The sequence below is a fragment of the Cornus florida genome, unplaced genomic scaffold (assembly GCF_030987335.1).
Source record: "Cornus florida cultivar Cherokee Brave unplaced genomic scaffold, ASM3098733v1 CherokeeBrave_3.0.0_Hap2_Chr03, whole genome shotgun sequence".
NCBI classification, from domain to species: domain Eukaryota; kingdom Viridiplantae; phylum Streptophyta; class Magnoliopsida; order Cornales; family Cornaceae; genus Cornus; species Cornus florida.
In genome coordinates, this window is record NW_026775573.1 from 48,176,814 (window position 1) to 48,191,004 (window position 14,191).

Here is a 14,191-nt window from a genome sequence, read left to right on the forward strand (position 1 = left end):
AGCTGTTTGCGGCGTAGCGGAGAGCACGGCGAGATCTTCACATCTATATAAGCAATTTCAGTTTTAGTGCACTCTAGGGATTCCGGTTTTGGGACCCATTTTGGGAGTTTTTTCATCCTCCTTGAGGTAGGGGTTTCTAATCCATGCATTCTTGTGCTTATGTGAGTTAAATTCTTGCTATTTGTCGTTGATATGCTAGATTGTGTTGATTTTGTTTTAAAATGGCTTAAATATGTATATGAAGCATGTAATTATGTGTATTACTTTATTTGGATGGAAAGCATGTTTAAGTGTTAATTTTCTATGCTCATTTTGTTGTTAATTTGCTAGAAATGTTACGTGAGAACATGTGAAATTTTCTTGTGTAGTTTAAGTTGAAGAATGATGAATACATATGTATAGCATGACATGTCCATGCATGAGTGTTGGGAGGAAAAATGGGAATGGTTTGTTGGAAATGAAAAAGGGGAATTTTTGGGAAGAAGTTTTGATTAAAATGTTTTTATGAAAACCCGGTCGCCGCGAAGTCACCAAAGGGCCGTGGCGTTAATATAGCCTAGAGGGAACTAGGAAGAGTACCCTAGCGTGGTTGAGCTATCTCGGCCCCAAATGATGTCGCGGAGGTACCAAGGGTCGGGAACAGTATTCAATCCTTCTCTCGTGTCGCTGCGGAGTCACCAACGGACGGGTTATATTAACAGTTTGAAAAGTGAAGGATGGTTTTTTTTTTTTAAATGGGGAGCGATATAGTAGAAATGGGGTTATATTAACGGACGGGTTATGATTTTTTAAAAGAGCGAATTGCGTAAAGGCTTGAATGAGATAAATTACCCATTCACAGCTCTAGTATTTATAGATAAAATAAGCACATGTTCATATTACAAGAAAGGAAACTAAATCAAATCATTGCATATTCTATGCCTAGACATATGCGTAAATAAAGTCAAATACATGATTTGTGGTCATCATATCTCACAAATAATATGGTAAATCACATCCCATGATTTGGGCCTATCATATCTCGGCTATTATGGTAAGTTATACCATAAATCATGATATCATAAATGCTAACACTCCCCCTCAAGTTAGTGCGTGGATATCTGAAACGCCCAACTTGGACAATGCATTCTCAAACACAATCTTGCTAACGCCCTTTGTAAGAATGTCTGCAAGCTGCTGAGAGCTTGTGACAAATGGAGTGCAAATTTGACCCGAGATTTGCTGCTATGCTAATAGCAGACTTGTTGTCGCAGTTGAGTGAGAATGGAAGCGACACTGGAAGGCACAAACCTGTCATCAAGGTTTTCAGCCAAAGCAACTCACCTACCCCAAGAGCCATAGCCCTATACTCTGCTTCTGCACTAGATCGAGAGACAACATTCTGCTTCTTACTGCGCCAAGTAACCAAGGTACCACCAATAGTGGTACAATAACCTGAAGTAGACCTCCTATCTGAAATTGATCCTGCATAATCAGCATCTGTCTAAGCCTCAACACGTTAAGTGACCATGATTAGCAAACAAAATACTATGGCCTGGACACCCTTTTAAGTAGTGAAGAATCCGAATAGCTGCATCAAGGTGTGGGGCACGAGGAGAGTGTATGAATTGACTCATGACACTCACGGCATAAGCAATGTCAGGTCGAGTTATGGATAAATAGATGAGCTTCCCCACAAGTTGTTGATTTTGACCAATATCTGACAACAACTCCCCCTCAGAATCAGCCAACCGATGATTCTGCTCAATTGGAGTATCAGCAGGACGAGCGCCAAGCTGACCAGAAGCAGAAAGCAAGTCAAGAACATACTTGCGTTGAGAGATGAAAATGCAAGTCTTGGAGCGAGCCACCTCAATGCCCAAGAAGTATCGTAGGGGACCAAGATCCTTAATCTCAAACTGACGGCCAAGATAGCTCTTAACCTCATTAATTCCGGTAGTATCATCGCCGGTAAGAATAATATCATCGACATACACAATGAGAACAACTGTCTTACCGCCTGAATGACGTAAAAACAAGGTATGATTAGCTGCACTTTGATGGAAACCAAACTTGAGCATAACAGTGCCAAAGCGATCAGACCAAGCTCAAGGAGACTGCTTGAGGCCATATAGAGAACGACGAAGATGACATACCATACCAAAATGAGCAGGAGAACGAAAGCCCCCCGGAGGAGGAACCATGTACACCTCCTCCTGCAAATCACCATTAAGAAAGGCATTCTTGACATCTAACTGAAATAGAGGCCAAGATCGAATTGCAGTAATGGAAAATAATACACGGATAGTATTCATCTTGGCAACAGGGGCAAAAGTCTCTTGATAATCTATGCCATAAGACTGAGCATAACCCTTGGCAACCAATCAGGCCTTGTAACGAGCAACTGACCCATCTGGATTATACTTGACTGTAAACACCCAACGACAACCCACAGCCTTTCGTCCAATAGGAAGCGGAACCATGTCCTAAGTCTGATTTTTCTCAAGCGCTTGTAGTTCTTCTGTCATAGCATCATGCCATTGAGGTTGTGCTAGCGCATCTGCAACACTGGAAGGAACAGGAACCGAGGCAATAGAAACAAGAAAACTCCGATAGGAGGGTGAGAGAGCATAATCAGAAACAAAATTAGAAATAGGGTAAGTACAAGAACGTTTTTCCTTTCGAAGAACAATGGGCGATCATCAAGCGAAACAATAGCTTGAGAAGGCGGAGCTGGTGCCGAAGGAATAGGGCAGTCGATCGTGGGAGTAGAAGCTTGTACCTGTTGTCTCCGATTATAAACCTATGAAATTGGAACAATTCCCCCTACTGGAGGGGTATCACGAGGAGGAATTATAGAAGAAGAAACAGGTAATGGTAGAGGAGTTGAAGACGGAAGAAGGTGATCATCCATTATATTCAATGGGAACCATTCACTCTGAGAACCAACTGAACCACTATAGTATGGTGCATGCTCAAAGAGAGAAACATCCATGGATATAAACCGCCGACGACTGGGAGGATGGTAACACCTATAACCTTTTTTAGAGTAAGAATAGCCCAAAAACACACATTTCAAAGCCTTGGGGTCAAGCTTTGTACGAGTTTGCCCCTACTGCTGAACAAAGCACACACACCCGAAGACTCGTGGAGGAATAAAAAATAGAGATCAATTGGGATGTAAGATTGAGAGTGGGGCTGCAAAGTTAAGAATCCTAGAAGGAGTCCTATTAATGATGTAAACAGCGGTAAGAACTGCATCTCCCCAAAAGGACTGGGGAACATTCATGCCAATGCAGATTGCTCTGGCTAAGTCAAGGATGTGGCGATTCTTTCTCTCAGAACGACCATTCTGTTGAGGAGTTTTAACATTAGCCAGCTGATGCGCAATCCCAAATTCTGTACATAACCGTTGTACCTCCCCATAAGTGTACTTTGTACCCTGGTCAGATTGGAATTTTTTAATGGTACAACCAAATTGAGTCTGAACCATTGTCATAAAATTTTTAAAAATGGTGTATACCTCATTTTTGGTTTTCATAAGATAAACCCAAGTAACACGACTGTGATCATCAATGAACAACACGAAATATCGAAATACAAGACTAGAAGTAACTGGGCAAGGACCCCACACATCTGAATGAACAAGATCAAAAGGTGTTAAAGCAGATTTATTCCTACTAGCAGGATAATTGGAACGAACATGTTTAGCCATATGACATGTTTCACAGGATAAATCTGACACTGCCACGTTACAAAATAAGGAAGGAAATAAATGTTTCAAATAACCAAAAGAAATATGTCCTAAACGCATGTGCCAACGCATAAGCTGGGTTTTATTAGATGAAACAGTATTAGAAAATGAAGCTGAATGTGCTTGCGATGACAAAGGAGCATCCAACAGGTATAAACCATCCACTTCACGCCCAGTGCCAATCGTCCGTTTCGACACCAAATCTTGAAAAATACAATGAGGGAAAGAACGTTACACTACAATTTAATTGTTTGGTAACGCTACTAACAGAAATAAGATTTGTAGTCAACTTTGGAACATGAAGTGTATTTGACAAAGTTAATGAAGGAGTAACTGATATATGACCCTTCCCAGCAATGGAAGATGGAGAGCCATCCGCAAGGCGGACCTAGCGTTGGCCAGAGCAGATACTATAAAATTGGAAGAGTGAGGACATACCAGTCATATTGTCTGAAGCACCAGAATCAATGATCCATGGTGTTGAAGATGTAGATACACTATGTGCAGACGCAATAGTACCTGAGTGGGCATAAGTGGAGGTTAGCTGAGATGATGCCTCCATTTGGTTGAAGAATTGCTTGAACTTGTCCAAATCAGCTTGAGTCAAGGTAACTGTGGCAGAAGATGTAGAGCGAGACTGGTTGTGTAACAGAATATGCAGAGGATCGAGGCTGTTGTTTTTGTTACGGTGGACGTCCATGTAGAGCATAACAACGAGATTTGATGTGACTAATTTTTTCGCAATGGTCACACCGTCCACGTTGTGGTCCCAGAGGAGGACCTGTGGTAGTGCTTTGAACTGACCGGGATGGTGAAGTTCCTGAAAGGTTGGGAATCCGAACTGCCATAGCAGAACGATCAACAGAAGCAACTCCTAATGGATGAGTCCGGCGGCTCTCATCTGACAACACATAGGAATATGCATCCCCAAGAGTCGGGAATGAAGATAAGCCCAATAAATGAACACGAGCATACTCAAACTCGTCGTTCAACTCGGCAAGAAACTGAAACACTCGATTCTTCTCCACAATTCCTGCCTATAAAACTGCATCATCTGGATCCTTCTAAGAGTGGAAGGAATCATAATATGACATCTCCTCCCAAATAGCACGAAGCTTGGCGATGTAACCTGAAACTGTCAAGTCACCCTGAGAAATCCTGGTGATATCTCGCCCCAGCTGGAAAATTCGTGCATTATTCTGCCTCTGAGAATAAGTGCATTGAACTGAATCCCAAATCTGCTTAGCAGTCTTCATAAACATATAGCCAACAGCTATGTTTGGTTGCATCGAATTGACTAGCCAAGACATAACCATAGCGTTATCTGCAAACCACTGTGGATATGCATTCTCTGACTCAGCTGGCTCTTTCTCAGAACCAGTAATATAGCCAATCTTGCCTTTGCCACCAATGAACATCTTGGCAGACTGTGCCCAAATCAAATAGTTGGAACCATCCAACTTCACTGTGGTGATTTGAAGTCCTGGATTTTTGATGAGTTGGTGGGAAAAATGGCACCACCACCCACAGAACATGAACCAAGAGAATTAACAGTCGAGGACCCTGAATCTGCCATAATATGTCACACGACAATAAAAAGAACTCCAAAAACACCACAAATTCTGTTAATAAATCAAAGGGTCTCCTCAGACCATAAACAATGTCTCCTCAAACCATTCCCGAAAAATCCAAATACATACCTTTTTTAAGGAGCGCTGCCCGCTTACATATAGCCAAACAGCCTCCTTTTTAATATTCGGAGCCTCTTTGTAAACTATATTTTTTTTACCCAAGCCCTTCTAGGTGTTGGAAACCAACTATCCCAATTTACCCAATCCTAGAAGAGTGAAAAAGAAATTGTAAAACTTAAAAATACCTGTTTTCGTTCACAAAATAGCAACACAGAAAAACATGTGTAGGCAACGTCACACGATGTCACAAACAGCCTAAGGTAGCTGTCGCACAAGTAGCAAGGCTGCTGAAAGGTGTGGAAAGGTGTTGGCTCTGATACCAAGTAGAAATATATAAAAAGAAGAGAAAAGAGAGAATTGCGTAAAGGCTTGAATGAGATAAATTACCCATTCACAGCTCTAGTAGTTATAGATAAAATGAGCACACGCTCATATTACAAGAAAGGAAACTAAATCAAATCATTGCATATTCTATGCCTAGACATATGCGTAAATAAAGTCAAATACATGATTTGTGGCTATCATATCTCACAGATAATATGGTAAATCACATCCTATGATTTGGGCCTATCATATCTTGGCTATTATGGTAAGTTATACCATAAATCGTGGTATCATAAATGCTAACAGACATACATAGCATTGCATTTCATGGCACATCATTGTTCACTTTGAATTTGGAATTGATGTTGTATTCTTTCTCGGCGTAGTATGACCTCTATCCTCTATTCCTATTCATTATTTGGATTCACGGGGTTACAAGAGGTGTGTCTTAGGCACCACCTACTGAGCAATTTGCTCACCCCTTCATATTTAACATTTTTCAGGTCATGGGGAGGAAGTGGCGGATAATAATCCACCGTAAGCTTGAGGGTGCTAGAAGTCCATTTTGTTAACTTTTGTATCTTAGAGCTATTCTTTTGTAAAAGCATATTTTGGGATGTAATTAAACTTGCTATCATGGCCTAGTGCTTCAACTATGTGCTTTAGCACCATTTTGATGTAAACTAAATTAAAAAGAAATGACTATGATGAATCCTTATTTAAAAGCACTTTAATGATGTTGTGTCTTGTTAGAATGTTGATGTTCATGACAATAGTATATGGTTTTAGCACTTGAAATGTTTTGAGATCAAGTCTAGAGCATTTTAAAAAGGGTCCCTACATCATTAGTCCATTTCAGCATTTTCCAGTAGCAGGTGGGGCGCGCAGAGCCATTTCGGTCGACTGAAATGCCTGCTTCGGTCGACTGGTTCGTCCAAAGACTTTAGGAGCGGCTGAAGTCCCATTTCGGTAGACCGAAATGTCTGTTTCGGTCAACCGGTCCGGAAGTTGCTTCGGCCGACCGAAGCTCCACTTCGGTCAACCGAAGTGCATCTGTTTTGCTCTTTTTGTTCCTTTCTTCAAAGTAATCTATCCGGAGTCTTGGAAAATTGAAATGAGCAGTCGTAAAGCTTAACCATGACCTTAAGGGTGATGTTTTGACATTAGAAATTATGGGTTTGACATAGATGACCTCGGGTTCGAGTAAGGACCCGGCTAACGGTTCGGACCTCGGGTTCGGGTCGTTACGCCTTCTTCTTCTTGCTGTTTGTGTTTAGTTAATGGCAAAAAGGTGAGACATTTTTTTTTTTTCACTTCTATGGACCAGGTTGTGAACTTGTTACACTTTTCCAACCATGGTAACATAATAATTTAATAACAATGAAAATGAACTGTCGTTCTCTTCAGTTGTTGGAAAAAATTATGCAAAATGTATAAGAGAGAAAAAAATCAGGATATTCAAGGCAGGGACGAAACGACCATCCTTAAAACAATATTTAGTCCAGTTTTCATGGTATGCATTAGGTTATGACAACTTTGCCTGTGATGATGCAACAAGGTCTATAGAGTATAGACTGTGCCTGCTGTCATTATGTACTAGGAAAAGCAGATTACGACACAGAATAATTTCGAAGATTATGCACTTGCCATTTAACAAGCAATCCCATACAAAAGATAGTTCTCAACTTCTCATATATCGTAACAAATCTTGAGATTAGATTTGGTTTCAGTGTCTTTTAAAGGGTGTTTGTTAGACTCAGATGTTTCACATATCATAATAAATCTTGAGAGATCGGAATCAGTTTCAAAATGTTTAATAGGGTGTTTGTTAGACTTAAATAAGCATTTCTGAATATTTGTTTATCCTAAATTAGAATTAATGCAATCATTAATATTCACTGTTCTCTAATTTCCCGGCATGTGTTCTATGCTAAACAGCAAATTAATTATTCAAAAGGATAACAGAAAAAGGTAAAAGCAAATCAGTTAAGAAAAAGAACAGAAAAGTAAAGATGATTCAAACCTGGTCAGGACACTTTTCTTCGTCTTTCCTCTTTCTCATAGTTGCTCAACCTATACAGAAAACGACTTCTTGGAACTTCAATGTAAACTTTGGGGATATGAGCTATTTTCCTGTAATCCTTGAACCTCCTTGTTTTTTTTTCCATAATCCTTTGAACTACGTCAATGCAAAGGATTAAGGTTGCAAAATCTGTTCAGGTCACTATACTTTTTTACATTTTTCTGTCTTGCAATATATGAAGACTTGAATTTCGTTCTTCCCACGTTGCAGGAAGGAAGCATCGACAGATATATTCAATCCAAAGCGGGAGTATAATCTGTGAACATTGTTAAGTGGTGGACAAGACAAGCTATTACCAAGGCAATACGAAACAAGCTTAGGATTATCAGAATACTGGTAAGACACTTTATCCTAGAGGAGATTGTTTCGAATTGTGCTTATATGAGTGATTTTTTTAGTTCTCAAGTTAGATTGACAAACCTGGTGTCTTCTTCGTTTGCTTATATGAGTGATTTTTTTAGTTCTCAAGCTAGATTTTATATATTATTAGTTTGTTTGGCAAGGGAGGTAATACGTTCTTTCAGCCTATCAGACAAAGCTAGAGAAGTGCATCCAAATCCAAGTATGGTGAACCTTAAAAGCCAGACATTGATTGAATTTAGTACGTTGTTTGGGATTTACAAAATAGAGATACAGGATCTTCGTAGACACATCACTAGGTTCTTTCATTATTTACACAAAATAGCTAAAAAATTGTGCCTTGTATATGCGTCATCATTCCTCACATGGGCCGGAGTTTGGGGCCTTACACAGTTACTCTAATGCAATTAACATTTACCTTTCCAAAAAAAAAAAAAAAAATGGTTTTAGAAGAGTTGAGTTTTTATTTTTGCAAATATCATATTTTTTTCTAAGCAAGAAAATAGATCTCCTATTCCATATCTTAAGTATATATGTAATCTTTTAGTAAAATATGTAGAATTATACAGTTCATTAAATTCTAGGTAAATAGAAATCGAAAATACAAGTTTTGGGTCAAATGATTTAAAATAGATTTTTTTATTTTGGAGTGGAAAATGAAATACTTAGAGGTAGTTACAGTTATATATTTTCATTTATTCATATGTAATAGGTGGTTTTAGTAACTATGGTGGTAAGCATTGAGAGACATGTTGGCATGACCCTTATATTTTTTGTTGAACTCATGCATGAATGCGTATAGATTACTGTGTATTATTTCCTTGGTCAATCTGTTCATAAATGTGACTTTTAAGTGTGCTCTTCTTTTTCTTTGTTTAAAATTGTGCAACTCACCTATGTTCACATAGAGCTTGTTTCAGATCTTTGAAGAGACAACCACCATGACTTCCAATTCTTTTCATGTCTACTTGCTTGTTGCCTACGATCACATAGCTAAATCTTGTGTCTATCTATCTGCATAGAAATTTATTGTGCACAAATCAAACTTTACCCAGGTTTTGCAATCAGAAAAAAAAAAAAATTTGAAAAAAAAAATAATAATAACCCTCATCTCAAAAGGAGCATTGTAACAACATAAGGTTATTTACACTGCTAATTATTGAGTATGACGTTTTCAGCTACAACAAAGAGATGATTTACTTGATCTTCTGCACTTACAAATGCAATTAATCACCATCGTAAAGTAGCAGCTTCAAATTATTAAATGTACATAGAACTAGGTCTAAACCTCCCCACAATTCTTAACGAAGGTGCTGCATAGTCCTTGATAAATTAAGCAAGCCATACACAGTAATTCTGAGAAAAAAAAATCCCTAAACACTCACCTGTTCCTTCATCTCGGGAGCAAATCGGAACTTCCCACCATCACTCTTGGCTGCAATTCCAGAGCTCTCTCACAATCGGACCTCTTCTCACTCTACTTTCTTCAACAATCACACACACACACATTACACACATTTGTTCTTCTCACTCTACTTTTCTGAACCTGGAAGTCACACACATTTGTTTTTCCTAAGCAAACCAGATTTTATAACACAACCAGGCCACACAATACAATTGGTTAGGAAGGCATACCCTCCTCATTACATTACCATAAAAGAAAACCACTTATTAGAAGAAAAAAAACCTGCTGTCAAGAAAAGAAGAAAGACAAACAAACCAACAAAGCAACCAAATTATCACACCAACAACAGATCCACAACCACATTCAAAATCTAGCTCCCGGTTGATCCAAAACGTCCAGCAGGGAATTATTCATTGTATCAGCAATCTGCAAAAAAATAGATTTAACCAAATGTCCAATTCAACACACATAAAATATGATTTTTGTTCAACCACAATCTTTACATTTGAAACAAAATTACTTCCTAGTTTTTCTGAGGGAACTTAGAACTAAACCAGTCCACTTTTTCAAAACCAAAGTCTGTGGTATTCTTTTTCAAAACCAAAGGCTTGATCAGTAGTCAGAATGATTTTGGTTTTCCTGAATCAAAGAGGGTTTGGTTTAAATGGATATTTCAAAAAAAAATTATTTCCTTTTCCTGGTTATTGTTGTTTTCATCTATTTGTGTTAGATGGGTTTTTGCATAGCAAATGTAAGTTAATATATATTTAAAGTGATAATTCATATAACATTAGCATGACTACAAAAATAGACTACCAAGTGTACAGTATATTAGTAAATAGATAAAGAGCATGAACAGAGTAGCAACTACAAGAAGGAAAAAATAAAAAATTAAAAGGAAAGAAATGTGGAAGCAAAACCTTGTAGAAGATCATGTTCTTCATGTTTCATTAGATCTCTTGAACTTGTTGCGGAACCAATTCACCTTTATCAATATAGCCACATAGATCCGGTCTTTCATATCATCAAGAAGCTGAAAATAAGCATGCCTCCATGTCCTTTTGAGGAGAAGAGTACCACAAACAATCCAAAATCCAACCACAAATCCTGGACCCATACCAATATAAAACCAAACCATTTCATGCTCTTCTTCCTCTTCCTCCATCGAGCTCACACCTCGACCTTGAGATTCTTCTTCTCTTGTGCAATTGTTCAGAGGGGCTCCACAAAGTTCAGCATTGCCAATGTAGCTAGTTGCATCAAAACTCTGAAGTTGGGTGCCCGTAGGAATTCTTCCATTTAAGAAGTTGTATGACAAGTTCAAGTAACTCAGAAATGTCAAATTAGACATGCTTTGAGGAATTTCACCCAAAAGATAGTTTCTCGAGATATCAAGGGATTCTAACAGTTTCATGCCCCCAATGTTCTCCGGTATCTTTCCCGTAATTTTATTATGAGACAAGTTTAAAAATCGCAACGCATCAAGACTAAAAAAATCATCTGGGATTGAACCAGATAAATTATTATGTGAGAGATCTATGCTCGTAACAAGTCTAAGGATTTCCTTGTACTCTGATTCTCTCCCTTTTGTCACCAATGAGAGAATATCCATGTAGACTCCAAGTTGAATATTATTCAAACTTTCTACATTTACAGCAAATATGTCATAATGTGTAGAATTTGCGATAGTCAGCGCACTAATATTCTTCAAACATTTTGGTATTGGTCCTGATAGGCTATTATTCCCAAGATCAAGAATTATAAGCCCAGAAAGTTGGCATATTTGTGATGGTATATTGCTAATAAATTTATTGGATCTTAAGCTGAGAACCTTCAAGTCTAAAATGTCTCCAATCCAACTCGGAATGAATCCGGTAAATTTATTTCCACCTAAATTAATGAGTCTCAAATAGGTGCAGTTTCGTATTGATAAAGGTATTTCTCCAAAGAAATTATTATCATACAATTGCAAAGATTCGAGAAACCTCAGCGAACCCAATGAATTTGGAATTTTACCAGATAGGTGGTTGCTTCCCACGTTCACATGGGTCAGATGTTGCCAATGCATCAAGCAATGAGAAAGTTCACCTAATAATATATTATTTGATACATCCAGAACCTTCAACATACTTTCTCCATTCATCTCTTGGCACAAGAATGAGGAAATGGGTCCAAAGAAAGAATTGTTTGCAAGGTTCAAATATCTAACATTTGGAGACAAACGTGGTAATGAACCCTCAAAACGATTAGAACTAATATCAACAAAAATAGAGTTTAGGGACACGTTCGATATGTCTCCATTTATCTGGTTGTTAGAGAGATGGATAAAATCAATACCTGACACCCACTTCCACAACCATTCTGGAGCTGCACCTGAAATTCCCGATTGGGAAATGTCTAATAAGTACAAAGATACTTGTGTTTGTAGCCATGAAGGAAAACTTGGACCCATTTTGCAGGATCTCATACTAAGCATCTCGAGTTGAAAGGGAGGAACCCAATTAGAGTTCACGTTGAAGAAAAGAGAGTTTGAAGACATATACAAAATCTTCAATTTTGAGAGTTTGGCAAAATTCACTTCGGAAACAATGCCTCCTAAGGAATTATAACCTACCCATAATTCCTCAAGATTTGAGAGGAACCCCATACTCTTTGGAAAAGTGTCACTCAATTTATTATCAGAAAGATCTAAGAATCTCAAGGACGATAAGTTTCCAATAGATGCTGGAATGGGACCATACAATGAGTTCACCGCAAGTGACAAATATTCAAGATGTTTCAATTGCCCAAGCCCGTCTGGGATTTCCCCTGTAATGATGCTAGCTATTTGACCATATAGGGAATTGCCGGATAGGTCAAGAGACTGAAGGTTACTAGTGAAATTAAACAACAAATCCGGTATCTTGCAATTCAAATTGTTATAACCAAGTTCAATGAATTTAAGAGACGTAAAGTTAACATAAGAAAGAGGTGGAATCATTTTCTCAAGTTGGCACGAGGGCAAATGCAGCTCTGAAAGGTAAGGAAGCATGCTCACCGATTGAAGCCAATCGACTGCCTTGTGAAGGTCAGCACCGCTCATTAGAAGGTATTCCAAGGAACGAAGACGAGCAATCCAACTAAGATCATCAGCATAAAGTACAAAATTAAATCCTAGATTGAGATGACGAAGGCTCGATAGATTGGCAAGCTGATGAGAAATCGGCCCTTGGAGATTGCAGCCGGACAAACGTAGTTCTGAAAGGGAAGGAAGGTTGCTCAGTTGTCTATGCCAATCAACCGCCTTGCCAAGGTCGATCCAACTCATGTCAACGTATTCCAAGGAATGAAGACCAGCAGTCCAACTAAGGTCATCAACATAAAGTTGATCATTATCAGTTTTTAGATCAAGAACACGAAGCCCAGAGAGATTCCCAAGTTGATGAGGAATCAATCCCTCAAAATAAGCATAAGAGAGGTTGAGATATCTCAAACTCGGCATAGAACCAAAGAAACTTGGAATAGTAGAACCACTGAAATTGTTCATACTCAAGTCCAAGTAAATCAGAGATTCTAATTCCACCAAAGAGGAACTAATCTTCCCACCCAACAATTGCGTTTCATAAGATTCATAATCATCAAAGTGATTGTATGGATTGGAGAGGTGAAGCTGGATGACTCGACCAGTAACATTGTTGCAGCGGACTCCAGTCCAAGTACAACAATCTTGTTGGAGTCCGGACCATGAGGATAGCCTGTTGGAAGGATCCCAACTGATACCTTGTTTGAAATTGAGAAGAGCTGTTTTTTCTTTTTCACTGCAAACTACATGTGAAGTACCATCACATAATAATAATAAGGCAGTTGAGAATGATAGCAGCCAAAGCGTGACAAGCGCTATGCGGCTACTCATCATCATCATCATCATCTTCTTCAATTCTATCTGATTACAAATTTATGATATCAAATTCGTTGATCATATATGTAAAAGAAAACTCAGACATTATATATATACACACTGTATATACCTTCATTTCTGGATCTTTTACCAATGGGTAGGGCCCATGTAGAAATGAAGATCAACTGCCCACCACAAACTTCCCTGCCACGATAATGGATCCATCCAATTTGACTTGGGATACTGTTCACTCATTTCATTGTCAACACCAATGGCAAAACCAAAGTCTTGAATAACAGAAATTAAACATGGATTTTTTTATTTTCTAAAAGTTCCACTTGTCTGAGTTTGAGGCTGAGAATGATCACAAGTCTTGGAAAACTTGAATTACAACATCAACGTTAGCTTCAAAAAAAAACATAAAATAACAATAAAAAAAGATAGTAAAATACAAAGACATAATATGTTTAGCTTTAAATACTAAATTATATACGAATGCAATTTAACCTTTTTTATTATAATCATTTAAGTCAAAAATCTGTTTGTATAACCTTTTTCTTATTATATTTTTTTGCTTTAGTTGTTTTGTAAACCGTAAATTACACGTAAATTACACATTACTAACTTCAGTACTTAATTAGCAATTTTGAAAACTTTAAGAAGTTGAAGCTATAAAATTATTTGGTAGTCAAAGTGTGTGTGTGTGTGTGTGTGTGTG

At 38.2% G+C, this 14,191-nt stretch overlaps 2 protein-coding genes across 7 annotated transcripts in view; one reads left to right on the forward strand and one right to left on the reverse strand.

Moving 5' to 3' along the window:
- LOC132300448 (putative disease resistance protein RGA4) overlaps nt 1–9,738 on the forward strand; it is a 36,603-nt gene extending 26,865 nt beyond the window's left edge. For 3 of the 6 annotated variants that reach the window (XM_059797514.1, XM_059797513.1, XM_059797515.1), the window contains one exon: nt 8,042–9,738. The gene's annotated coding sequence lies outside the window, so the exon portion shown is untranslated. Of the gene's footprint in view, nt 1–2; nt 127–6,251; nt 6,726–8,041 lie in introns of those variants that run through there. The other 3 variants (XR_009480438.1, XM_059797517.1, XM_059797518.1) reach the window with 3 other exon arrangements.
- Nucleotides 9,739–9,753: 15 nt separating this feature from the next.
- Nucleotides 9,754–13,609, reverse strand: LOC132301576 (receptor-like protein EIX2). Its single transcript, XM_059798817.1, has 3 exons — nt 13,604–13,609; nt 10,517–13,518; nt 9,754–10,022 (listed from the first exon to the last, which is right to left on the reverse strand). The coding sequence occupies exons 1-2, from the start codon at nt 13,607–13,609 to the stop codon at nt 10,537–10,539; spliced, it is 2,988 nt and encodes a 995-aa protein (XP_059654800.1). The 3' UTR covers nt 9,754–10,022; nt 10,517–10,536.
- Nucleotides 13,610–14,191: the final 582 nt, after the last annotated feature.